The 27,894-nt window shown below is 40.9% G+C and overlaps 1 protein-coding gene across 2 annotated transcripts; it reads left to right on the forward strand.

Annotated features, from left to right (window-relative positions):
• LOC113531529 (carotenoid-cleaving dioxygenase, mitochondrial) lies at window positions 1–26,226 on the forward strand. Of its 2 annotated transcripts, none has more exons than XM_026922308.3 (13): window positions 1–126; window positions 4,007–4,093; window positions 7,837–8,023; window positions 11,384–11,595; window positions 13,364–13,479; window positions 14,685–14,787; window positions 21,545–21,673; window positions 22,411–22,571; window positions 22,850–23,017; window positions 23,141–23,278; window positions 24,501–24,683; window positions 25,475–25,585; window positions 25,712–26,226. In XM_026922308.3, exons 1-13 carry the CDS (start codon window positions 90–92, stop codon window positions 25,823–25,825), a joined length of 1,746 nt encoding a protein of 581 aa, XP_026778109.3. In that variant the 5' UTR covers window positions 1–89; the 3' UTR covers window positions 25,826–26,226. The 2 variants fall into 2 exon arrangements, with proteins under 2 accessions (XP_026778109.3, XP_026778110.3); XM_026922309.3 differs by lacking the exon at window positions 1–126 and adding an exon at window positions 2,674–2,832.
• The last annotated feature ends 1,668 nt before the right edge of the window (window positions 26,227–27,894 follow it).

The following is a 27,894-nucleotide window of genomic DNA, read 5'->3' on the forward strand; positions in this document are numbered from 1 at the left end:
GCACAGGCTCAACAAAACTCAACAGCTGAAGAGTGGAAAAACATCGCCTGGTCTTTCCAATCTAAATCCGGATATGCTCCAGATCCACTATGACCCTGACCAGGATAAAGTGGCTACTGAAAATGAGTGAGTGAATATAAATACAAATATGCTTAATTTTAAATAATGATCTGTTTAAATTTTTCAAAATTCTAAATCTTTCAGTTTATTTCCAATTTTACATGAAAATGATTGCAGATTTTCAGTGTGGTATTAGATTTTTGGATCCCACTGTGTATGGAAACATCCTTTTTCTCCGGCAACTTTGTGTACTATGTTTGTGTACTACTATGTTTGAAGATGTAAAAGTTGCCAGTAATGTCAATAATGTCAATACATTATGTAATAAATAAATCACGATGGGGTATTTCTATTTTTCATAGAAAAATAATCAACAACAGGGTGTGATGTGGTGTGATGCATTCCCACCCTAAAGGTTTTTTTAACAATATAATTTTATTATAATAACACACGTAAAGTGTTTTTTTCTCTTATACCACAGCAATTTGTCAATGATACATTTTGTTCTTTAATTAAAGAACAGCATGCCATACTTTTTATTAGTTTATAGTTACACTTAGTATTGTGGAACATCTGTGAAACAAGTTAATTCTTGTTATCATTTATGTTATAGCAGGATTAAACAATCAAAACCTCCCCAGCCTGTTTACTCTTACTCGCTTTTGAATTTAATCAGACAAAAAAAGCATCATAATATTATCCTATTAATAATAATATACAAATAGAAATAATATTCCATAAATATTAAATAAATGTTTGCATACATAAAACGTCACCATATCAGCAATTATACATTTTTCTTTGTTAAATTACATGTTATTAAATCCATTTATTATTAGTCTTAGTTTAATCAGTGTGCATTAGTTGTTACTATACAAATGAAAACATATTAGAACAAGCACATGCTATTAGTTCAAAATATTAATATAAATAGAAATGTTAATAATAATTAATAAAGCTAATGTATGTTATTAATAGTTATGATAAAATTTAAGTAAACAAAAAAAGCTACAGTAGATATAAAAAAGTGTCAAACTCATGTTCAAAAGTAATTATCATATACCTGTCATCAATGAAGTGATTCTGATTAATCCCAAATAAAGATTTCTGTAGGATTTTCTTGACATCTTTTTGATTTCATCTGATGGCTCAGGCCATGGTCTGCAAAGAGCTTACGAAGAGCAAAGAGCTTACAAAGCATGTACAAGATCTCATTGTCGAAAGATATCAATCAGGAGAGGGGTACAAAAGAATTTGTGGAGCAAATGGGGCACTTCAGCGACATGTCCCACCAAAATTGATGAAAGGACAAATAGAAAACTTATCCGAGAGGCTACCAAGAAATCTACAGCAACAATATAGGAGCTACAGGAATAGCTGACAAGTACTGGTCACTGCCTGCATGTGACAACAATCTCTATTATATTCTTCACATGTCTAGGCTATGGGGTAGGGTGGTTAGACAGAAGCCCTTTTTAATAAAAATGAAACAAAATAAAAACAACAACCAAGCCCTCAAATTGTGACAAAATGTGTCATAGGTTTATGAGACAAAGATAGAACATTTTGGAATAATTTCCAAATGATGGTGCAAAGACAGATTCTTAACCACAGTGAAGTGAAGACAGTGAACCATGGTACTATAGGGCTGCTTTTCTTCAGCTGGGACTGGGACTCTAGTCAAGACAGAGGGAATAATGGATAGCTCTAAATACCAATCTATTGTGGCACAATACCCGAAGGCTTTTGTTACACAGCTGAAGATGTCATGCTTCAGCACGATAATGACCCAAAACACAAATCCAATTCAACAAAACAATAGCTTCCAAAGAAGAAGATCAATGCTTTGGAATGGCCCAGTCAGAGCCCAGAACTAAATCCTATTGAAAACCTGTGGAATGAATTGAAGAGGGCTGTGCACAGGAGAGCCACTCACAATTTGATAGATCTGGAGCATTTTTGCAAGGAAGAGTAGAATAAAACTGCCACATCAAGATGGGCTTACCCAAAAAAGACTGAGTGCTGCATTACAAGCAAAAGGTGCTTTAACAAAGTATTAGTTAAGGAGTGTACACACCTATGCAACCAGGTTAGTGGGTTTTTTCCTTCCCTAAAATGTTCCTGTTGGGCACTGTATCACATTAAAAGTGGAAAAAGATCTGACATAATTTATCAGACATTTCTACATCATAAAAATCTGCAATTTGAACAGGGATGTGTAGACTTTATATATCCCATGTATGAGTTTTAATAAAAACACAACAAAATAAAACAAAACAAACGAACAAAAAAGTCTATCATATGCATACACATACATGTCAATTAAACCATATGGCTAATGATGTCAAGGTTCTGATGCCTATCAATGGTGAATGTCACTGATGCAGGAACAGTGATAGCTGTATTTTTTTACTCCCCTTTCTCTGCTTACTTATCCATCAAATTCATTACACTTCACACTTTGTTGTTACAGTTTACTGAGCACAAGCTTGTTTTACTCCCAGATCAAGTTCTAAAGCTGTTTTTGAAGCAATTCATTGTTAGGTGATTTAACATAAATACCTTTGGGAAAATGTGAAACCCTGCTCTAAAGGGTTTAGGCACACTTATTTTTATTACCAGGAAGTGGCCCAGTTACAAGCATGTTTACATAAGTCGACCAAAGATTGCACTCCTGCTCTAGTGCAAAGCAAAAATAATCTAATCTACAGCTGCGGTTTTCTTTTTGAGGCTTTCAGTTTTGGTTAAAATAGTTACAGATAGCCATGATAGGTAAGTCTGATCTTTATTTTTGATTTGTGATCATTTCTCTGTTCTACAGGCTATCAAATATGTTTGTAGCTTTAGGTTTATGTAATTGAACATCAGAGTCTATTCACATATGTGTCCCTGTGCTAGTGTCAGTGACTATGTCCTCATTTGGCCACAGAGGTAACAGATAACACTTGCTGGGTCTGTCAGTAATGTATGTCATTTTACAGTTAAATAATGGGTAGGGTGGGATCAGTGTTTTTATCATGTGTCAGAAAAAAGGCATGCACACCAATATTATTCAGTCAGATGGGGTCTCATCTTAGGTCGTTTCATACGTCTTGAGTATCAGTATTATTTCTGGATGGAGATTTTCCAACTGAAAATATAAATGCCCAGAAGATAAATTTAAGCAGATTTAGATCTGATTGCATAACAACAACTGGAGGTCTGCCATGCCTTTTAGCCACACATCAGGTATGGTATTACGGTAATGCCAAAGTCATGCCGCATTACGGGATTGTTCTGCCATTTTGGAAGTATTTATTCTTTGTTCACATGTTACAAACACGTTCACACCTACTAATTGTAATATTACAGTTACATTCCAGTGCCCTCGTTGTTTTCCACAGTGCTTTTATTTGTTAGTGTTTAGTGGCAGGAAAGCAAAGCAACAAAGTAAGCATATATGTTTAAGCATATAAGCGTATTTTCTAAGCAAGAGCGCATAAACCTTCGAATTCAGTACACTTTCTCCACTAATAGAACAGTAAAATAAAACACTTGTGATCATGTATTAAATATAATCTGTTGTTATTGTTATTTATTCCTTTTTTTTCCCATCAAAACTGTTTATCTGACCAAATATACTATGATTTACCCTAAAATCAGTTGGCAGTGACAGAACCCCTACATGGGTGGGGAAGTGTTAAAGATGCTAATACCATGGGGTGGCAAAAAATCTTGGCCTTCCTGATGAAGCATTTACATCAGCATGCAAGTCAAATAGTACAGATTTACATAGAGAAGAGAACAGAGTATTATATTAGGTATCAAAGAAAAATTTTAATGTAATTTCACTTAACACTGTTACAAAGAAATTAGTGTTTGAATATAATGAGCTAATTTCTAAAGTACCACACAGTACTGGATTTTGATATAGGACTGTTCGGTCTCTCTGTCTTTTCCTCCACAGCCCAACGCATCAACTTCCACTTTTTCCGTGCTGCCATCAGCAGCACATCATCTTTCACCATGTCTCATGGAAAGCCTCATCCAGCAGGTACGATCAAATCACTTCTGCCATGTGTGCCACTTCTCTGTCTCTACAGATATAGTGAAAATGTTATTGGTGCTTCAGCTGTGGTCATATCAGCAGTGATTGTTCACCATCTGAACAATCTCACCACACTCTCCAGAGGGAGCTATCTTCACAGAGAAACGTCGCTTTGTACTCGAGTAAAGTTCAACCCGTTCCAAAATTAACTAAAATGGATTGAGTAATATTGCTTCATATTTACTGGGGTCACAGGAAAGTCTAAAGGCAAAGGGAAAGAGAAGGGGTGCCTTTTCCCCTGTAGGAGTAGATCACATGCATAAGCATTCACTGCTTTTTTAACTTTTCAGTCAGATCATCCTGAGAACTTTTGGGTTCTTCTGTGGTTGCTGTTACTCTTCTTGTGCTTTGACTCTTCATGCACTGTCTTGTCTGATGTCCATGTTTTCTACAGAAGTAGCAGACAGGATCTTCATCTTCACTAATAGGCCCTATATTCCCCTGATAAAATTCAGACAAACAACTATGAATATCTTTATGATATTTATATTTATATTTATATTTATTTTATGATATTTATCTTTACCACCTGTGAACTCTGACACCACTTCATTTTATCTGATGTTCTTTCCCTTTTTAATGGACTTTGCCGTTTTTATCTTCTAACCGCAATTATTGTTATGGGACCTGGGTGTCCAATCTTATCCAGAAAAGGCCAGGGTGAGTGCAAGTTTTCATTCCAACTAAGCAGAAGCCATACGTGATATTCTATTGTAAGTCAAGATCAACTGGAATATTGCACTGTCAAACTTGTTCACTATTGTTGCAAGCTCAGCAGTAGTGCTCCAAGGCTTATCACATGACCTCACCCACACCGGCCCTTTGCAGAGTTTGTACATTTGAATCCACACCCCTGCCCATTCATTCTCAGAGTTTGTGCTGGGCATCAGCAGTTTTTTAAAGGCTTTTGGATTATTTGGTTAATTTTCTACTTTATTATTATATAAGAATTTACAGTGCGTCTTAATTTAAGGAACATTGCTTTCCCCTTTTTTTCCAGGTCAGTATTTCACTAAGGCTTTAACATCAATAAATTCTCCAAAAACTTGTTTATGCCTTCTTTCAGCCTTCATTGCTTTTCCAGCACTTGTGTACACCAGAGTGTGCTTTCATGATTAATGCAAACTCACAGCTACTACTTGCACTGAAGTGCTCTGAGAGCTCTCCCCATATATTCTTAGCTACTAAAATGCTTGTTGTCTGAAAGTTCCCTACATTTCCACAGGTATTACTCGCCAAGGACACATTCTTTAAAACTTACACTGTTATTCATTCTGTACAGTATCCTTCCAGCTTGGCCAAAATACTAAACTGGCTTGCAGATTGTCATGTAAAAAAAAAAAAAAAGGAAGAAAAAAAAACAACTCAGTGCCATATCCTGCCTAATGATAGATTTTGGATCATTTTTAATAATGGATTGAGTAAAAGAATGATATTTTACTGAAAATTCTCAGATTACTCTAAGTTATATGCTATAAAATTTCACAGTTCTTTAAGGGGCAGATAAAATAATTTTAAATCATTTTAAGATATGAAATCAACATGTTACCCATCAATATCTTCTAAATTTGCAATGTAATATGTGTGCTTTCAGTAAAGATATCTTATTAAAAATTGTTAAACTATAATGCATGTGGTGTTTATCTGGGGTTTTAAAAAACACATTTACATCTGAATATTCTCTTAAAGAAACAATTTATCAATCTTTTAGTAAAACTTTGCCAGATTTAGAAAAGTATCAGAAATACTGATTTTCTTCATGCTCTCGTGTGCATGTTGATCACCTGTAAAGTGCACAGCGTGTTCTCAACAAAGCTCATTTGCATTCAGTGAAGCCCACCAAACTCCATAAAAGGTAAAGCACACAGAGGGCTGGAAACACGATATAACTACTAAATGGTGAAAGAAAAGGCAGAAAGGCAGATGAGGATTGTTTTTGACTCACTTCTATGCCAATAAAAAATATTTAGCAGTGTATCAGCACGTGAAGGAGACCAGCCCATCCTCCATTAATACAGTGTCATTTCTTTTGTCATAATTAAATTAGTAGTTTCATTTCTCTTAATTTATTTTTCTTATTGTTTAATTAATGGCAATAATATAAAATGACTGGGTTTCACAAAGTTTTCTCTATGGTATTCTTAGTTCCTGACCTAATGAACTAGCATGAGGATGTGTTTAAGTCACTCTGGATAAGGGCATCTGATAAATGCTGTAAATGGAAAGAAACAAACAATTTAAACTCAACAGTATAATCCATATATAAAAGTGCAGTAGTCCATGCAAATTTTATGAGTTGAATTTGATCAATCAAAGTTTACAGTAGAGTTAGTCTTATTATGCATAAATTTACACACACTCAGGTGCACAAGTAGGACACAAATATTTTCCAAAATTATGGGATTGTCATACCAAATACCAAATTTGTTGTGTAAATCCGTTCGTATCCATCTTGATAAATGAGGCCCACTGTACGATAATATGTAATATACAATCCAATATACTAACCACAATTTCTGTCAGGCTTTGTTTGTGGTACCATTTTGATCAGCTGCTGTAATGAAAACAGAAAAGCACACACATACACTCACTTTAATAGGAACACTTGTACACCTGCGCATTTATGCAGTTATCCAATCAGCCAATCAGGTGGCAGCAGCAGAATGCATAAAATCATGCAGATACAGGTCAAGATCTTCAGTTAATGTTCAAACATCAGAATGGGGAAAAAGTGTGATCTCTGTGACTTTAACTGTGACATGGTTGCTGGTACCAGATGGGCTAGTTTGAGTATTTCAGAAACTGCTGATCTCCTGGGAATTTCACACACAACAGTCTCTATAGTTTAAGTGAAGCTTAGAGATTAACTGATGCTCTTGACGTGTATTTGCATGATTTTTATGCTTTGTGCTGCTGCCACATGATTGGCTGAACAGATAACTGCATAAATGTACAGGTGTTCCTATTAAAGTGGACTGTGAGTGTATAGCATTTAATCAAAATCTTCAAATAGTAACCAGTTTCATACAGTTTAGTACATGCTCTCAGTGCTCGTGTTTAAAATAACTTTATTTTTGATAGCACTGTGTTTTAGACCATGGTCATTTCATGATTCTTGAGTTTCAAAATTACATCCAGATAGGGAATATCCACAAAATAGTCTAGCATAGTACATAGTACAGCAGAGAATGTGCTGAGATGAAGAGAGGTTTTATGGCTTTTGTCTTACAAAATGGTTATTGCTCACTAGTAATGACGTCAGTGAGATGGATTGAGACTTTCTTACCCTAGTATCTTAAGTATTTTAAGGTTAGCAAGTCAGAGATTTTTGGTATACCATGACTCATTGTTGCTGAACCTAGTCACAGTTTTAATAGAAAGGCAGGTTTGCTAAGAGGAATAGGAGCAGATTATGTATGTAGAACGTATGGAATTCACACATGTCCAGGTACGGAAACACATTATTCTCTGCATTAGTGGGGAAAAACATTCCAAAAGTGTCTGACTTTTCTGTGTGAATAAGAATATGACGTACCTTAAAGCTGTTATTATATTTTTGAATGGTATTCTGTTTTAAAACAGGATGTCATACATACAATATATTATGTATGTGCTGTATATAGATTTAAAATTTTACTCATAACAGATAAAGGTCTTTTGCTGGACATCTGTATTTGTCTTTTCTTCAGTTTTGAACAACAAGCAAAAAAATACCTTCAGGGAGCGTCATGGTCTTCAAGACATTGCCCCACTGTTGCGGAGTATGGAGGAGACTCCAGAACCTATCCCTACCACCATCAAAGGCACAATCCCTACATGGATCCGCGGAAATCTTCTTCGCAATGGCCCTGGAAAGTTTGATTTTGGAAATCAACAGTGAGTAAAGACACACAAAAGTAATTGTTTGTTTGCTTTTGTCATACACTATATTACCAAAAGTATTCGGTCACCTGCCTTGACTCACATATTAACTTAAGTGCCATCCCATTCCTAACCCATAGGGTTCAATATGATGTCGGTCCACCTTTTGCAGCTATTACAGCTTCAACTCTTCTGGGAAGGCTGTCCACAAGTTTGAGGAGTGTGTTTATAGGAATTTTTGACCATTCTTCCAAAAGCGCATTGGTGAGGTCACACATTGATGTTGGTCGAGAAGGCCTGGCTCTCAGTCTCCGCTCTAATTCATCCCAAAGGTGTTCTATCGGGTTCAGGTCAGGACTCTGTGCAGGCCAGTCAAGTTCACCCACACCAGACTCTGCCATCCATGTCTTTATGGAACTTGCTTTGTGCACTGGTGCACAGTCATGTTGGAAGAGGAAGGGGCCCGCTCCAAACTGTTCCCACAAGGTTGGGAGCATGGAATTGTCCAAAATGTTTTGGTATCCTGAAGCATTCAAAGTTCCTTTCACTGGAACTAAGGGGCCAAGCCCAACTCCTGAAAAACAACCCCACACCATAATTCCTCCTCCACCAAATTTCACACTCGGCACAATGCAGTCCGAAATGTACCGTTCTCCTGGCAACCTCCAAACCCAGACTCGTCCATCAGATTGCCAGATGGAAAAGCGTGATTCATCACTCCAGAGAACGCGTCTCCACTGCTCTAGAGTCCAGTGGCGGCGTGCTTTACACCACTGCATCCGACGCTTTGTATTGCACTTGGTGATGTGTGGCTTGGATGCAGCTGCTCGGCCATGGAAACCCATTCCATGAAGCTCTCTGCGTACTGTACTTGGGCTAATCTGAAGGTCACATGAAGTTTGGAGGTCTGTAGCAATTGACTGTGAAGAAAGTCGACGACCTCTTTGCACTATGCGCTTCAGCATCCGCTGACCCCTCTCCGTCAGTTTACGTGGCCTACCACTTCGTGGCTGAGTTGCTGTTGTTCCCAAACTCTTCCATTTTGTTATGATAAAGCTGACAGTTGACTGTGGAATATTTAGGAGCGAGGAAATTTCACGACTGGTTTTGTTGCACAGGTGGCATCCTATGACAGTTCCACGCTGGAATTCACTGAGCTCCTGAGAGCGGCCCATTCTTTCACAAATGTTTGTAAAAACAGTCTGCATGCCTAAGTGCTTGATTTTATACACCTGTGGCCAGGCCAAGTGATTAGGACACCTGATTCTGATCATTTGGATGGGTGACCGAATACTTTTGGTAATATAGTGTATATAGTAATATATAGTCATATACAATCAAACCATCAACATCAGTATTGCACTATTATTTTTCTTCAGCTTTGGAGAATATTAATAAATAGTGCATAAAGCTATTGTTGACTAGTCATCTTTTCCATAGATAAAACAAACAATATTGGAATATCACTATTTTGTTTTAGGAAATTTTATTAGTGCATTTAAATGATGCTAAACAACAGCAAAAAATGTCACCATTCACCACCATGCCACCAGATTGCAACCTCCCCTGAATTCTAATATTCTTCTTCAGTTATTAAAGGTACTTCCTTTTTGTAAAGTATATAAAGCACATGAACACTAGGCCAGGTGTGAAGTCTTGCCGTTTAGCTAGTAATTTGTGTGAGTTTTGAGACTTTATTATTCCTGATTGCTATTTCATGGATGACCCTTGCTACTCCTCTTGGGTCTCCTGATTCACTGATTTGTCTTCTAGTAGGAATGGGTGGATGAAGCCTGGGAAGCTTTGAGGCTTTTCCCTGGTTGTGTTGGGAAATGTATTGAAGCCTCAGAGTATCAAACACAGCGACATCTTGTAGTTTGCAAAAAATTATAGAAATGATAAACCCAAGAACTTTGATTAAACTGCTTCAAATAAAGCACCTGCACACTTTATATACATTTTCAGTCTGATGCGCATAGATTGAATATTATTGTCAATGTGATACAACAAAATAATGTTTAATTAGTGGTACAACTCAGCAAAATTTCGAAATTCCGGCACTCAACCAATTCATCTAATGACCAATAAAGTAAGGTGGGGTTTTGAACTTTGCAACATGCAAAAAAAGTGGTCATGTAGACCATGTTTACTGATTATCCTCTGGATCTGAAAGTTACATGCATTTTGTGCATGACCTTGGGCTGTTTATCATTTATGCTCTTTGGTAGTGATGTGATGCTCAATACCGACGTTTCAAAGCTGTCTCGAGCATTCAAAGCACTGGTGTTTCAAAACAGTGTTTCAACTGTGTGGTTCAAACTGTCATGTCATGTGATCACAAGGACACGAGGGTTTGAAATGCTTTGGTGGTAACTGGCAGCTGGTGTTTTGATTGACACTGAGTTTCTGAGTCAGTTGATGCCAAATCAGTCTTGTCCACAAAGTAGATGGGATATTTATAGGCTATTTTAAACAACATGACTTATTAAAAACTTTGGTAAAACTTTATGCTTTTCCAAATGAAATGGAAAAAGCTCAATTTTCTACAATTTTTAGCATTATCATGTGTCCACAATCATTAAAATTTTTTTCTACATGCAAACTGTACACTAAAAGTTTACAGTGCACTGTTGCCTCACACCTCTGGGGTTGGGGGTTAGAATCGTGCCTCAGCCCTCTGTGTGTGTGTGTGTGTGTGTGTGGAGTTTGCATGTTCTCCCCGTCCTCTGGGTACTCTGGTTTCCTCCCCCAGTCCAAAGACACGTGTTGTAGGCTTCTTGGCATTTCCAAATTGTCCCTAGTATGTGAATGAGTGTGTGTGTGCGATTATGCCCTGTGATGGGCTGGCACCCCATCCAGGGTGTCTCCCATCTTGTGCCCCGAGTCCCCTGGGATAGGCTCCAGGCTACACTGTGACCCTGCCTAGGATAAGCAGTAGAGAGAATGGATGGTTGCAATTAGCAGCACAGGTCATCATAGAAGTCACTATGCTACAGTGCATGGTTTTATTTTATTTATTTATTTTTTTGCCTTGAAAAGTAACTGCAGGAGAAATTCTTTTGGGAGCACGCCGGAGTGAAATTTAAAAAAAAAAAAAAAAAAAGGTTGTGCACACCTATGTGATAACATTCCATTAAGTCAAATGGCCTTAAACAATGTGCATTGACTGTAGAATTGGCTTCATCTAGTCTGAAATATTTTTAATATAACGAAGCACTGTATATTTAGCCTGCATTTCTTTACCACTGCTGCGACTACTAAAAAGCTCCCCACAGTGAGTGATTGTATGTATTAAAGTTGAATAGTCTCTGAAACCCCTACACAAACCTAGTAGTAGCCAATTTATGACATTCTTTATTTTCTCTCTATTCTCAGCTTTAATCACTGGTTTGATGGAATGGCCTTGATGCACCGCTTTCAGATTGCTGATGGTCAGGTGACCTACAGGAGTCGCTTCCTGCGCAGTGACTCCTACAAGCAGAACAGTGAGATGAATCGAATCGTGGTGTCTGAGTTTGGCACTCTTGCTCTCCCCGACCCATGCAAGAATATCTTTCAGCGCTTCCTATCCCGCTTTGATAGGTTGAGTGAGTATAGTCTACTGGTTACGAATGCAAAAATGTGCAGATGTTGTATTTCAGTGCTACACAATCCCAGGGCAGATCCAGGTTTTTATTGTGTTTTCCCTAATATTTCATTCCCTTACTTCATTAAATTTCTACACAAATCTTTAATACCTTACTGTGCTGGGTCGGTTTTGTAAGAACAGAAATTATACAAAAATATGCAGTACACGGGAACACCAGGGCAGGAACTAAGACCACAACTTTAACTGATGGTGACGTGCTGCTATTATAAAACTCAAAGTATAAGCATAAAAGAATGTGCTGTCCACATGTAGTAAGAGTTAATGATTTGGCTTAATAAAATAAAATTAAGCCTTCTTTTCCTGTTAATTACTGAGAATTATAATGTTCCACAAAACAAAACAGTATTATACAAGTAGATGCTTGGGAATTCAAAACAAAATCGTCAGTCAGAGAACTATCATTTCAAATATCCAATACCTCTGTGGATCATATTTCTATTTTTTTTAATACCATTTATAGGACCTTAAATGGTAAAATTATAATACTGTGGTTATCTTTCAAACACTGCAACAAAAATAGTTGTGATTATGTTTCCATTATGCAACAAAGTCATCAATTTTTTTTTAACTGAGGGGTGATGCACAAATATAAAAGATCACTGACAAGGGTTACCTAAAATAATACTACACCTATTAGCAGCAAACTGCAAAAAAAAAAAAAAAATTATTTAAAAAAAAAATGGGTCTCCTACAATACATATTGTCATTCATTTTATATTGTATGAATTGTCTGAATGCATTTGCAGACATTGAATGTTGAGTGTAATTTTATTTAGTCCTGTAGAAAATGTCTCCATTCACTTGGAAACTATCCTACACTGTAATGAACTTATAGTCTAGGATCTAACACACACACACACACTCTACACGCAAGCAAAACTACTACTTTTATCTCTGGGCAACTTGGCCTAAAGACCAGGGGTCTTCAGTCTTATCCAGAAACCTTTCACTTGTTTAATCAGTTCATCTAAGTCTACAATCAACTATCAAGTGTGCCTGCAATATGGCTGTAATGAAAACCTGCAGCTACAATGGCACTTTGTAAATAAGATTGAAGACCATTGATTTAAACCATGCACTTGCAAAAAAAAAAAAATCCCTTGAGGCAACCTCAAGGTTCAACCCATAATGTACTGACCTCCCTCAGTTTGTCAGCCTTAACAATTCAGATTAGAGGACTTCTACAGGATACAGTGCTTTAAAGACCCAACTTTAATGACATCAAGGAAGTCTCACTGTTAACAAATTCAAAGAATCAGCTCTGAACCAAAGATTCAATATATCTGTTGAGTACGAGAGCAGACAACTTCCTATGCTGTTATACTGAGACAATTATGACATAAGACCATAGGTGTTACTGTATGTAACCCACACATGGAGAAGCGAGGTACTAGCTGAAGTATTTCCTCCCTAATGTCTTCATTCCACTAACTAAATGTTTGTGCTGCACCTTGTTCATGCTATGTGCAGCTTTGCACACTAAGTGCTGTTTATGTTTATTCTGTGTCCTACATGCCACTGATTACATTACTGATACAGGAGTTTAAACATCATGTTTTTGACATTAACCTTCTATATGAATATAGAAAGGTAATTAGATTAAGCAATAAGATTTAAGATTATTTCTTGTTATTTGATGTCATGAACTTCCAGCACCCTAGAACAGATAAGCTAATTCGCTTAATAGTGCAATTTTCCCTTTGTAGAGCCCACAGACAACGCTAACGTGAGCTTTGTCAAATACAAAGGTGACTTCTATGTCAGCACAGAGACGAACTTTATGTACAAAATTGATACGGACACTCTAGAAACAAAAGATAAGGTACGTAACGTGGAACCATCTGTCATTTTTCACTCTCATCGAAATGACTTCTCTCTATCAAGTTTCTTTTTAAATTAATGTCAGTGTTACATTCCCTGATAATCACAAATACACAAAGCAAAAAATACACATAATTATACAGCACATACAGTCTCAAATAGTCACAACATATTCCTCAAATATATGGACAAATATAGATACTTTCTTGAATAATCCCACAAATGTCCCACAAAAACATGTAAAACAATTTGTATCTGTAGCATAACATTTGAAAGATAACATGGATTTGAATCATATTGTATGGCACATACTTGTACATTTGCATTATATTTGTAAAATTAGCTGCAATTCTCTTTTATTCTATGCATGTTTGCATTTATTTGGGGAATTTGTTATGATTATATGAATCCGTATTTATACATGCACATTTTGCTTTACATTTATTTATGAGATGTTTTGTGACTTTATTTATATTTGAGCATGTGGCATATTATCGGTTGAGTTACATGTGCACAGTGAACGTGTGTGTAATTGCGCACATTGGTTTGTGTTTGCCTAAAACACAGACGTGTCTCAATTACATGTGATTCCAATATTAAATACAAAAATATGACATACTTGATAATATCAGTGCTTAAAAATCAACATATTTTGCATGGAGGACATTGGAGGAGACAGCATCTTAATCAGAGACATTGCTTATCTCAAGAACAGATTTTCTATTCTATGCATAAATAGAATAAAAGGGGACAAAGCTCTGAGCAGACATTAACCTGGAGTCCTTGGAGCTATGAGGGGGGCATGCTACTCACTACACCACCATGCCACCCATAAATAATCATATAAGTCTTTTTTATTTTTAATTTTTAAAATTGTCATTAGTCCATATTTTCTAGCTCTGATTTTTTGGTCACTTAAAGGGAAGTGCATATGTCTAAAGGTGGAGGTCTAGACACTATTGAAAAAGCCATCTTGCATCACCTCTACTCAAGACAAATTTGGCAACCTCAGACTGATAACTTTAATAATAAATTTAATAATCTGAATGTGCCATCCAGAGAGAAACTGAAGTACCTGTGTAAACTGACTATGATCACAAGGAACTTTCCAAGTATGTTTTGAACTCTGAATGCAGCACTTTACGTTTGTAAATGGTTTGGATGCTGTTTTCTTTTCACTGTTTATGGTATTTCCACAATGTCAAGGTGGACTGGAGCAAGTTCATTGCTGTTAATGGTGCAACTGCCCACCCCCATATTGACCAAGATGGTACAGTCTACAACATGGGCAACTCCTATAATAGCAAAGGTGAGATCATGACACACATACACATCTGAAGAACAGAAGACACTTATATGTCTTGGGTGTCCATGGTATGGGTTGTTGTCCTGGGAGATCTCCTTTGCTGGCTCTGTACAATCAGGCTGCCATCTCACTGAATCCCAAAAATCTCAGGGACGAGTGAAGCGTGTTGGCTGTGGTAGTTCATAGGAGGTCTCAGACCACCTCAACTGACACAGATTTGGATGTTTTTCTTATTTACTTTGAAGTCTGCTTTCCTCCTTTTTATTGAGCTCAGTGTACGTTCCAGTGAAGCATGCCAGTGGTCCTAGGCTAATGATAAGCAGATCATTTGGATATTGTAGGAGACTGCACGGAGCAATCTTGTTATGGGTATTGGCCAGTTTCTCCTGGAAAATAGTCAGTGTTTTGTGAAACCCCTCAGTGAGATAGCTATAGGTCCAATGAGTCTTTGTGTGGCCCATGTGACCACCAAGCTTCAGTACACCGATCTTCAGTAGTGAGATTGTGTTGGCAGATTTTTTTTATGGTGTAAAGTGACATTGGATCCCAACCCACCTCTTTCATGCTTGTTTTTGTCTATGGTTCTGAATGGGGATGCATTCAGTTTAGGGGTCATTTGGAAAGGTGCAGTTGTGTGATGCATAGCAGGTCTTTGTTATTTAGGGTAGAGGTTTTGAAATTTATTGGGAGTACTGCCTTTACTTTTTTTCTTTTTTCTTGAGGGCTGGTTGCTCAGGGGAGAGGCTTTGTTCCTTCTTTGCAATTCTAATCAGTTTCTCTTCCCTGATTAAGGGGAGAGCTTTGTCCAAGAGCCATTGCATTCGATCTGTGATTGATGTGATGGGGTTCTCACACTGGATTTCCATGATTCTTTTCAACACTTCAACAGTCTGAGATCTGCATCCTCCATCTTGGACTGCAGAATGGTGGTGGATCAGAGCGATTGTGAGCTTGTAGTCTGGGGCTTGGTGGAGAAGGTGGATAAAATAATATGGAGGTGATGGGGAAGTAAATTCTCAGAATATGCAACCTTCATTCTACATGTTGCCAGGGTAGAATGTTTTGTATAGGAGTGGCCAGAGATACTTGTCATGGCTCTAGGTTCTTAGCTGTTGGTAGGTAGCTGGGCAGATTGAAAGGTTGTCTTCTCCTGGACTGTTCTGCCATAATATCTTTGGTTCAGTCTTGAACCTAAAGAGAAGCATGGGAGTTGATTCTTTCCCTTTGTACAACTGTGATGATATTTGTTAGCATACAGTATATATGACAGGTAGGCCAGGCACCTGGGCTAAAGTGATCCAGTAACACTGAGGTCCGGACTTCGGACCACCACAATATTGTATGTGCCTGAGTAGAATTGGTCCTGTCTGAGCAAAGGCTCCCATTATCAGCTAAGGCATCTGTGATTCTTTAACAGGTGAATCACCTTTCACTCATTTGAGCCTCTGGGCATCGAAAGGTTCCCCTTCAGGAACTCGAGCTGCGTCACGAAACGCTATGGGAACGCCCCCGCATGACCGCGCTCTGAATCACGTGTCTAATCCGTCCAATGGATGGGCGAGACGTCACGGGCGGGGTGACGTAGCGACCCGGAAGCATAAAAGCCCGAGCGGCGAGCCCCGCGTTAGCTTCCTGTTTTCAGCAAGCGCTCTGTGTTTATTGTCTGTCTATTTTCTGTCTGGTTGGTGTTTTATCGTTGGCATGCCTAAAGCCAAGGATAAGACGAAGGGCGAGAGCGGGCAGCGCTTCAGGCCGTGTGTTCCTCCCCGTCCGCGATTTATTACGGGCGGGGATACACACAGTCTGTGCGTTGCCTGTTTGGGAGCGGAGCATGTTCAGTCGGCTCTCGAGGGAGCCGGCTGCGCACATTGCGAGCGTTTACCGCTGCGCACTCTCCGCTCCCGCTGGGCTCTCTTTGAGGAGGGAGCCCTCACTAGCGCGCCTCACGGTGCCGGCCCCGCTTCTGCCGAGGCAGAGCGGCGGTTGCGCTCGTGGGGCTCGCAGATGGACCTGGCGGAGGGAATGGAGACGGGCCCGTCCCTTTCTCCTTCCTCACCCTCCAGGTCCTCTGTCCCCTCCCTGGGCTCGGAAGCACGCTCTGCGGTTTCTTCCCCCCGGGGAGCGGACTCGGCGCTCCACCTATCGTCCTCCGAGGAGGTCGATGTGGAGAGCGTCGACCCTGAGCCGCAGTCTCCTCAATACGGGGAGCTGCTCGAGGTGGTTGCGCGGGCAGTCGCTAAGCTTAGCATTGACTGGCCTGCTGAGTCACGGCCTGAGCCTCAGGGCTCTAGACTGGAGGAGCGTTTTTTGCGCAGTAGGCCGCCACCTCCGCCCCGGAGCCTGCCCTTTTTTCCGGACCTCCACACTGAGGTGTCGAGGTCCTGGAATAGGCCGTTTTCGGCCCGGTTGTTCAGCCCCACTTCTTTCCATTACGCTAATGTGGCGGGGCTGGACTACTCCGGCTACAGGGCGATGCCCAGGGTTGAACAGACGCTAGCCAGCTATCTGTCCCCTGCTGCTGCATCGTCCCTGAAGGCTCCGGCGTTGCCTACCAAGCCGCTGCGGACCACCTCAGCGCTGGTAGGCAAGGCGTACACGGCAGCAGGTCAGGCCGGTGCGTGTCTGCACACCATGGCGGTGTTACAGGCCTACAGGCTGACCTGCTTAAAGAGCTGGATGAGCAGGGGGAGAGTACGTCTGAGCAGGTAGCTGAGCTCAGGCGGGCCGCTGATCTGTCCCTCCGCGCCACCAAGGAGACCGCCCGTGCTATCGGTCGGTCTATGGCAGTCCTGGTGGCGGCGGAGAGGCATCTCTGGCTGACCCTGTCCGATATGAAAGAGAAGGACAGGGTCGTGCTCATGGACGCCCCGCTTACTCCCTCGGGCCTGTTTGGCGACGTGGTAGACTCCGTCGTCGAGAGATACCAGCAGGCCCGTGCTCAGGCGGCGGCGTTCCAGCGGTTCCTCCCCCGTCGCTCTCTAGCTCGTGGGGCTGCCGGGCGGGGGCAGCCCCCTCCGTGTACGGCCCCCTCCTACAGGGAGGCCCAAAAGCAAAAAAAGGCCCGGCCCTTCGGGCACTAAGGTGGATCTGAGGACCGTCCTCATGTCCAGAAGGGCCGCGGCTAAGAAGCCCTGATGGTTTTGGCCCAGGGCTTCCGAGGGCGGGCCCCTCTGGGGCGACGCAGCGTACACCTCATCTTACGGTGCCCGGGTCCCCCCAGTGCCCTCAGGAGGTCGATCTGCCAACCCTGCCACCTATGTTGCTTCAGAGTGCAGCGGTCTCCGGCGAGCGCCTCTCCCAGTTCTCGCCCGGCAATGTAGCGGGTCTGGGAGGCTCGCGGCCTCTCCTGAGGCCTTTGCAGCGGTTAGCTCATTTCCCCCATGTCGGTTCGCCGCCTCAGGGCACCCAGCTAACCGCTTCTATTACACCAGAGGTCAGTCTCGAGAGACTGATTCCCTTAGTGAGCTTTCTGGCAGCGTGGAAACTTCTGCCGAATGTGTCTCATTGGGTGCTGCGTACTGTAGAAAGAGGCTACCGAATTCAGTTCGGCTCGCCTCCACCTTGTTTTTCTGGGGTTCTTCCCACTGTGGTGGGTCCCGAGCAGGCTCTGGTATTGGAGCAGGAAGTACGTACTCTCCTGAGGAAGGAGGCCATCGAGGTGGTCCCTCCTCACGACAGAGAGTCAGGGTTCTACAGCCGGTACTTCATTGTTCCCAAGAAGGGGGGAGGGCTGCGTCCCATTTTGGACTTGCGGCAATTGAACCTCTCAGTCGCTCGACTGAAGTTCAGGATGCTTACGGTCACTCAGGTCGTGTCTCAGATCAGGTCCGAGGACTGGTTCGTCACGATCGACCTAAAAGATGCGTATTTCCACATCTCCATCCTTCCCCCGCACAGGAAGTTCCTGAGGTTCGCTTTCGGGGGCGAAGCTTACCAGTATCGGGTTCTTCCCTTCGGCCTAGCACTCTCACCCCGCACCTTCACGAAGTGCGTGGATGCTGCCCTGGCTCCTATGCGACTACAGGGCATCCGCATACTGAACTATATCGATGACTGGTTGATTTTAGCTCATTCAGAGCAGATGGCGGCTCGGCATCGAGATGCCGTTCTCGCCCATATGAAGGAACTGGGGTTAAGACTAAATGCCGAGAAAAGCGTGCTTTCTCCAGCTCAGAGAACCGCTTATCTAGGCGTCGTGTGGGATTCGACCACGATGCAGGCACGTTTGTCCCCTGCTCGGATCGAGTCGGTTCTCACAGCGGTCGCGAGAGTGAAAGTAGGCCGGTCACTCACTGTAAAGCGGTTTCAGAGACTGCTGGGCCTATTGGCAGCTGCGTCCAACGTGATACCGTTTGGCCTGCTGCACATGAGACCCCTACAGTGGTGGCTCAAGACCAGGGGGTTTTTCCGAAACAGAGGAAACCCGCTCCGCATGATCAAGGTCACGCGGCGATGCCGCCGTGCCTTAGCTGTGTGGAGAGAACCTGGGTTCTTGTCTCAGGGCCCAGTCCTGGGAGCTCCTGGTCGCCGCGTAGTGCTAGCGACGGATGCATCCCTCACCGGATGGGGAGCGGTCATGAGTGGCCGTCCTGCCCGTGGTCTGTGGAGCGGCCGCCATCTCACTTGGCACATCAACCGCCTGGAGATGCTGGCCGTGTTTCTAGCTCTGAAACACTTTCTCCCAGACCTAAGAGGCCGCCACGTGTTGGTGCGCACCGACAACACGACGGTGGTCTCTTACATCAACCGCCAGGGAGGTCTGCGTTCGCGCCCCCTTTACAGGCTGGCGCTCCAGATCCTTGTGTGGTCCCAAGGGAACCTCCTCTCATTGAGAGCGGCCTACATCCCTGGTCATCTCAACGTGGGAGCGGACGCCCTGTCGAGGCAGGGGCCGGTGCCCGGGGAATGGAGACTCCACCCCGAGGTGGTGGAGCTCATATGGCGTATGTTCGGCAGAGCCCAGGTGGATCTGTTTGCGACGCAGGAGACGTCGCACTGTCCCCTTTGGTTCTCTCTGATTCATCCAGCTCCTCTTGGACTGGATGCCATGGTACAGCCGTGGCCGAGGCTGCGTCTGTACGCCTTTCCTCCGGTCGCTCTGCTCCCGGGAGTTCTGGAGAGAGTGCGCCGGGACGGAATTCGTCTACTGTTAGTAGCCCCGTTCTGGCCGGGCCGAGTATGGTTCTCGGACCTGATTTCCCTCCTAGACGGCTCCCCATGGGAGATTCCGATCAGGAGGGATCTCCTCTCACAGGCGGGGGGCCATCTTCACCCCCGCCTGGAGCTGTGGAAGCTGTGGGTGTGGCCTCTGAGGGGGCACAACTCCGCGCTTCCGGTCTCTCAACTGAGGTTGTGGAGACCATCCTCCAGTCCAGAGCTCCCTCTACGAGGAAACTGCTCGATCTCGGGTCCCCTCGTGGGACCTGGCCGTGGTTTTAGAGGCTCTCTGCAAACCCCCCTTCGAGCCCATAGAGGAGATTTCGGACCGTCTTCTGACGGTGAAAACTGCCTTTCTCTTGGCAATTTCCTCTCTTAGGAGAGTGGGGGATCTTCAGGCCCTCTCGGTGGCCCCTTCCTATTTAGACTTTGCGCCTGGTTTGGCCAAAGCATTCTTGTACCCCCGAGCGGGGTACGTACCGAAAGTCCCCTCCTCGGCACCACGGCCGGTCGTGCTGCAGGCTTTCTGTCCTCCTCCCTTTAGGGAGCCCGACCATCGGAAGCTCAATTGTACGTGTCCAGTGCGAGCACTGGACGCGTACGTCCACAGAACTGCCCTGTGGAGAAAGGCGGACCAGTTGCTTGTTTGATTTGGTCCCCCTAAGAGGGGTTTTCCTGCTTCTAAGCAGACCCTCAGCCGGTGGATTGTAGAATCCATTTCTCTGGCTTTCGAGTCCTCTGGTCTCCCCAGTCCCTTGGGGGTCACTCTACCCGAGCGGTGGCGGCCTCTAAGGCCTTTCTGGCAGGTGTGTCCTTACAGGACATCTGCAACGCGGTGGGATGGTCCACGCCCCTGACCTTTGCCAGGTTTTATGACCTAGATACCCGAGCCACTCCCGGCTCCTCTGTCCTTGTGCCTTAGGCTTGCCTCCTCCTGGATGCAGGGACTTGTAAGTCTGGCGGCGTGGGTATACTCGTTCCCATAGCGTTTCGTGACGCAGCTCGAGTTCCTGAAGGGGAACGTCTCCAGGTTACGTATGTAACCATGGTTCCCCGAGGGAACGAGACGCTGCGTCTCGGTGCCACACTTCCGGCGTCCCTGCGGCACTTGCTTCATTTTCCAGTAAGCTAACGCGGGGCTCGCCGCTCGGGCTTTTATGCTGCCGGGTCGCTACGTCACCCCGCCCGTGACGTCTTGCCCATCCATTGGACGGATTAGACACGTGATTCAGTGACGCAGCGTCTCGTTCCCTCGGGGAACCATGGTTACATACGTAACCTGGAGACGTTTTTCCTCTGGTTCAGCAAGTATTTTCTGGATCAGCATGTGGTTGGTCTGGAGAAGATCTGCTCTTATCTGGCACCTTGACTACTACCTTGCTTTGCTCATAGGCTCTTTCTCCTTATTATATCACAACAGGTTTAAGGGTGTTTCTTAGGCTCTTTCTTGTTATGTTCCACCAGTAGAGAGATTTATGAATGTATTTCAAGCTTTCGCACAAGGTTCATTCAAAGAGGTTCCAGGTTCTTCACTTCCATTCATACATGAGCATAAGATTTGATCTACGGTAAGTCATAATCACATGTTGCATGTGTTTGGTAGGTGCTTTCTACAACATTATCAGAGTGCCCTCGAAGAAAGAAGACCTTGATGATACACTGCAGGGGGCAAAGGTGCTGTGTTCCATTTCTCCTGCTGATAAAAGCAAGCCTTCCTATTACCACAGCTTTGGTAAATGCACACACCAGACACACAACAGCTACTCATGGTTGCATTCATAATTTAATCTAAACAATAGACGTTAAATCAGGGCATCTATGCTGTTAAATTTCCTGCAGAAAACAAAGCCAGTCTGCACCACAAAAACTCTGAAAGAGGTTATACATGTTTAGCTGCCATGAAAAAGCCAGAATTTCAGTGAGCCCAGTTTTCAACAAAACAATAGAGTTTCAAGAAAAACATTTATACAAATTGAGAAACATTTGTATATTCAAGCCATTAGATTTTAAGAAGAATTTCGAGTTTGAATTTAGGTAAAGCCTGTTGTAACTTATCCCATTGCCATGTGGTGGTATTAGGTATGATGCAAAAGTGTTGCAACTATAATTCTTGTAAATCTATATTATATAATAAAACTATAATATAAGTCAAGGGAATGAATTATTGGATAGACCATGCACATTTCTTATTCTCTGAGTGGTCACAAAGGTGGATATAATAACAATATATGTAATATGAAGACAATAACAAACTTGACTTCTGGCTGAAATGGCTTAAATGATGAATATTTTTTCAAAGCTCTCACATGGCACAGCACTGTCCACTATTAAAAATGGTGAAACATGACTGTTCCTCTTTATAGCTTTCATTTCAACATTGTAATGTATTTGAGGAAATCACTGAATGATGAAACTTTCCGTATAGATGCAAAATATGTAAAATCCTGTTTTTTTTTTTATTATTCCTAGCCATGTCTGAGAACTATGTGGTGTTCATCGAACAGCCCATAAAGTTGGACCTGGCTAAGATAGTGACATCTAGAATGAGGGGGAAAGGCATAAGTGACTGTATCTACTGGGACCCAAAACAAGAGACTGTCTTCCATGTTGTAAACAAACATACTGGAAAGGTGTCACCAAAGAGCCTCCTTAACATCCAAGCTAAAACCACTACTCAAGTTTTTTAAATAACAAAATTATTTTGAGACTTTCACTCTTAAATATATTTCTCTGTTTATTTTATACAGGATGACCAGTGTTGCATTAACTCTTATAGTTAGTAACCAATGTGCACTTGATACTCTTTATATTTACAGAATGCTGCAAGCGTGAACATAATAGACATTTTGATTTGAAAAAAAAATTTTTTTAACGTCATTAACAGAAATTTTTGCTGTTTACATAATAGGTGAATCCAGTGAAGTACCACACCAAGGCTCTATCCACCTTCCACCAGATCAATGCATTTGAGGAGGATGGCTTCCTCATAGTGGATATGTGCTGCTCAGATGATGGCCAGGCCCTCAATATCTACTTTCTTCAGAATTTGCGCAAGTCTGGAGAAGCACTGGATGAGGTTACTAATGCTATCTTTCCAGTTTTTCTCATTGTTACGTGCATTTCTCATCTTCTTGTGCATTTGAGAGGTCATTATTGTAATCTGCACGTAATTTAGTCTGTCGTTTGGTTTCCTTCTCAGGTATACAACAGCATAGACAATTATTTTCCTCGCCGCTTTGTTCTGCCTCTGCGCATTACCAATGATACTCCACTGAACCAGAACCTCAACACACGGCCCAACAGCACTGCTTCTGCGGTCTGCCTCAGTAAAGACAAAGTGAGCTGCTAATGGAGTGGACTGTAGTAATATACATTTGTAGTAATATACATTATACCACAGCACTTTTCAGTTCTCAATTCTGATTGGTCAGAATGTGTTGATTAATTTTCTATAATAGTATGACTCTGACACTAGTTCCAGAAGCAAGGCAAGTGTCAGGTTTATATTATTGCACTTGTATTAATACATCATTGTCTTTGTAGCAATAACTTACACAGGGACATTCCACATAAGCAAATTTCAAAAACCTGTGGAATGTGATGAAGTTTTCTATGAGGAAACATTTATTTAAAATTTTTTAAAGAGTCTTCAGAATTAGCACTTTGTAACAGTTAGAAATAAGGCTTCCTTTACTTTTACCAACATGGGAAAGTCTTGAGGATGGAGGGCTTTATGGTTTCTCCATATTCGTCTTATTAACATCAAGATAGATAGGTTAAAAAAGAAAGTCTGATGAGGGAACAACTGCTTATAGCTATTATAACATAAGTGATGTAAATTGATAAACAATTTTAATATTAGTCTTTTGTGGAAATTATCCTTTTGTGTGCTCAGAATGTTTTCAAAAATTATGATACAATCCATTGTACTCGAAACTCAGAAAGTTCAAAGTCAATTTTCCTGAGTTCTGATCTAAAAGCCCTCAGTGCACTGACTCGGAAAAACATAGATGCCCAGAGCAAGGCCTACTTTAAACACATTAATAAGACCTACATGAATTATTGCTGAGCAGTTAACAAAAAGAAATTAAGTATAATGTAGGTCAACTGTTATGTTCATCTTTCCTCATAACAATTCTATCTGTTACAATGGTCTTTTCATGTTAGTAAATTTGGGCTGAACTCAGCAGAATTACATTACAAATCTTTATACATTATATTATATAATATACTTATATGCATATTACATATACAAATACATTACAAATACATTACCTTTTCATACCAAAACAGCTACACAACATACTACATAAACAAAAGCTTCATAATAATTCTGCTTCCCATTGACCATGCACCAGCATATTGTTGCGACATCAGGTTTGTTCATGTCAAAGAACTCGGGCAAGGTGAATATTTCCAAGTTGAATGACATCATTTTCCCATGTCTGAGGTCAGGTTTTTCAGAGCTCCAAGTACAATGGATTGCAGCTGTATTTACAAATCTTTTGGTTTTACAAGGTTGTGAGTTCTTTTTTTTGAAATTCTAAATTATCTACCAGGTGTTCTGCATGTCTGAGGATCTCCATGACAATGAACTTCTCAATTACGGTGGTTTGGAGTTCCCACACATTCACTATGACCGATGCAACACCAAACCATACCGCTACTTCTATGGCTGTGGCTTTGGTCACCTGGTGGCAGACTCACTGCTCAAAATAGACCTGGAGAGTAAAAAGCTCAAGGTATGCTTATACCAGTGATATACACTGTATGGCCAAAAGTATGTGGACACCTGATTATCACACCCCATGTGCTTGTCGAACATCCCATTCCAAAATCATAGGCATTAATATGGAGTTGTTTCCCCTTTGCTGCTATAATAACCTCCACTCTTCTGTGAAGGCTTTCCACTAGACTTTGGAAAGTGGCTGTAGGGATTTGTTCCATTCAGCCATAAGCGCATTAACGAGTTTGTGCGCTGATGTCAGGCAAGGAGACCCGGCATGCAGTTTGCGTTCCAATTCATCCCAAAGTTGTTCAGTGGGGTTTAGGTCAGGGCTCTGTGCAGGCCACTGAAGCTCTTCCACAGCAACCTTAACAAACCATGTCTTTATGGAGCTCACTTTGTGCACAGTGGCATTATCATGCTGGAACAGGTTTGGGACCCCCCAGTGAGGCGAAATCATAATGCTACAGCATACAAAGACATTCTAGACACTTTTGTGCTTCCAACATTGTGGCAACAGTTTGGGGAAGGTTAACATATGGGTATGATGGTTAAATGTCCACATACCTTTGGTAATACTGTATAATGTATTTCAAAACTCTTCAGAGGTCCTTTTTGTCCTAGGAAGGAAATAATGTCAAAATTAAATTTGTTATTGCATTATTGCTACAATATTATGTTATTTAATCCTTGCGAAGAAGATGGCATATAAAACCCACACTGGATTATACAGTTATGATGCTATGAATTTTTTTTAATGCTCATCCAAATTGTAACTGTATATCTGTTTCTGTGTTCAATTGTTAGGCATGGTGTCAGCCAGGCCTCTATCCATCTGAACCTGTGTTTGTCCCCTCACCTAATGCAAAGGAAGAGGATGATGGGGTCATCCTATCTGTTGTCCTCACACCCATTGAGGTATGACATTGCTCAAGTACTCATTAAAAAACTCTCAAACATAGATACATTCAACCAAATATATTCTATCAAACTGTCTGCAGTTCAGTTTTTTCTGAAAGTGTCTCTTTTCTGTGTTGGGTTTAGGATAAGGGTACTTTCCTGCTGGTTCTGGATGCTAAGACATTTGAGGAAATGGGAAGAGCTAAAGTGCCTGTTAACATTCCCTCTGGCTTCCACGGAACCTTTCTAGTGACATAAGAGTTCTCAACTCTTGCCATGTTTATGACTTCACCAACAAATTTTTGCCCCTTGCAAACAGAAATCAGCTGCTGCCACTTTACACTAGGTGTTCCCCGGGTATCAGTACTTGGCCCGCCCCTTTTCATTATTCATCTGCTTCCAGTGTCTTAGTTTTCACCACTGTGCTGATAATCCTTGCACATATACACATATGCAACTTTCCTCTTCTCACAACACTTATAGTTAGGGTTTTATGTGTTTTATTGTTTCACTTTGTAATTATTTGTTTTAATGCTGTACAAATTCTGTCACTGTTATGCGACTTGGCTTAGGTGCCATACAAATTAAACTTGTCAATTAGTATTACCAACACAGTGAAACATGCATGCATAGAGACAATAAAGGCACAGTTAAAGATATCAATCACTTACTTTCTATCCAGTATTGTAACCATTATACCTACTGTTGTACTTTAGAAACCTGTGTTCAGCACAGTCAGTTCAAAATTGTATTTTATTACATGAAAAAAATATATACTACTTATGTGACCTTTGTCTGAATCGTCAAGTATCTCTGGAACTTTGTGTACTACACCACACTTCAATTATTTTTATTGCATCATATAGATAGTGTAGTTAAGCTAAGTATATAGATAGTGTGGTTAAGTTAAGCATAGTACAACATTTCCAGAGAAACTGGACATTTCAGACAAAAGTCCTTCATCAGCTGTGCAAGAAATGTGCTTCACTTCCAAAAAAAGTGGGCAAGGATTTTGTCAATAAAGGAACAAAAAAAGAAAAACATAAGGCCTAGGATGGAGCCCTGAGGTAGACTACTACTAATTGCTGCTATTGGTAATTTATTACCAATCCTCACAGAAAATGTCCTGTCTTTGAGGTAGGAGGCAAACCACTTCAGGACAGTTCCCTGGATGCCAACACCACATTTCAATGATCCAGAGGAATAGCATGATCCATTGTATCAAACGCTGCACTGAGGTCCAGTAAAATTAAAATGGTACACTTTCCAGAGTTAAAAGTAAATCATTAGATACTTTGAGAAGCACAGACTCTGTACTCTGGTGTACTCTAAACCCAGATTGGAATTTCTCCAAAATATCATTTTCAGCTAGAAATGAAGGAAACTGATTAAAAAAAACTTTTTTAAAAACTGTCAAGATAAAAGGTATCTTAGAGATTGTTCTAAAATGATTAAGAACAGATGGGTCTAGACTTGGCTTTTTGATATGAGGCTAAACGACTGTGTATTTCAAACAAGACGGAATCAAACAACTCGCAAGGCCACTTTTTAGCAAAAAACTTTATTTACGAAAGATATCCAGCCATGAGATATATATATATATATATATATATATATATATATATATATATATATATATATATATATATATATATATGAATAACTCGAAAGAGGAGCGTATGAAATCACTCTCATGTATATACTGTATATATATATATATATATATATATATATATATATATATATATATATATATATATATATATATATATAATAAAGAGCCAAACAGGAAATTATATGAAATCCTGAATATAAAATTATAACTCTGAATATATAATTTATAAATCTTGAATCTAAAATTATAACTCTGAATATATAAATGTAAATCAGAATATATAGTTATAATTCTTAATATATAAATGTAAATCGGAATATGAAGTTATAACTCTGAATATATAAATGTAAATCAGAATATATAGTTATAATTCTTAATATATAAATGTAAATAGGAATATGAAGTTATAATTCTGAATATATAAATGTAAATCCGAATATATAGTTATAATTCTGAATATATAAATGTAAATAAGTGAATTACGGTAAATTGCTACTAACACTGTAATGTGTTCTTTATTTATGTAGTATTGTAATACTGTTTAAAAATAATCTAGGAAAAACACTTTTTAATCTTTAAAAACTTTTTAATCTTTATATAATGCAATACAGCGAATGCGAATCATATGACAAGCGTCTGAGGTCTCTCAGTGTTATAACATGGGCAGCATTTCATTTACAACAAAACAAACCACAAGAAAACAGGAATGCCT

Source organism: Pangasianodon hypophthalmus, chromosome 27, assembly GCF_027358585.1.
Source record: "Pangasianodon hypophthalmus isolate fPanHyp1 chromosome 27, fPanHyp1.pri, whole genome shotgun sequence".
Classification (NCBI taxonomy): Eukaryota; Metazoa; Chordata; class Actinopteri; order Siluriformes; family Pangasiidae; genus Pangasianodon; species Pangasianodon hypophthalmus.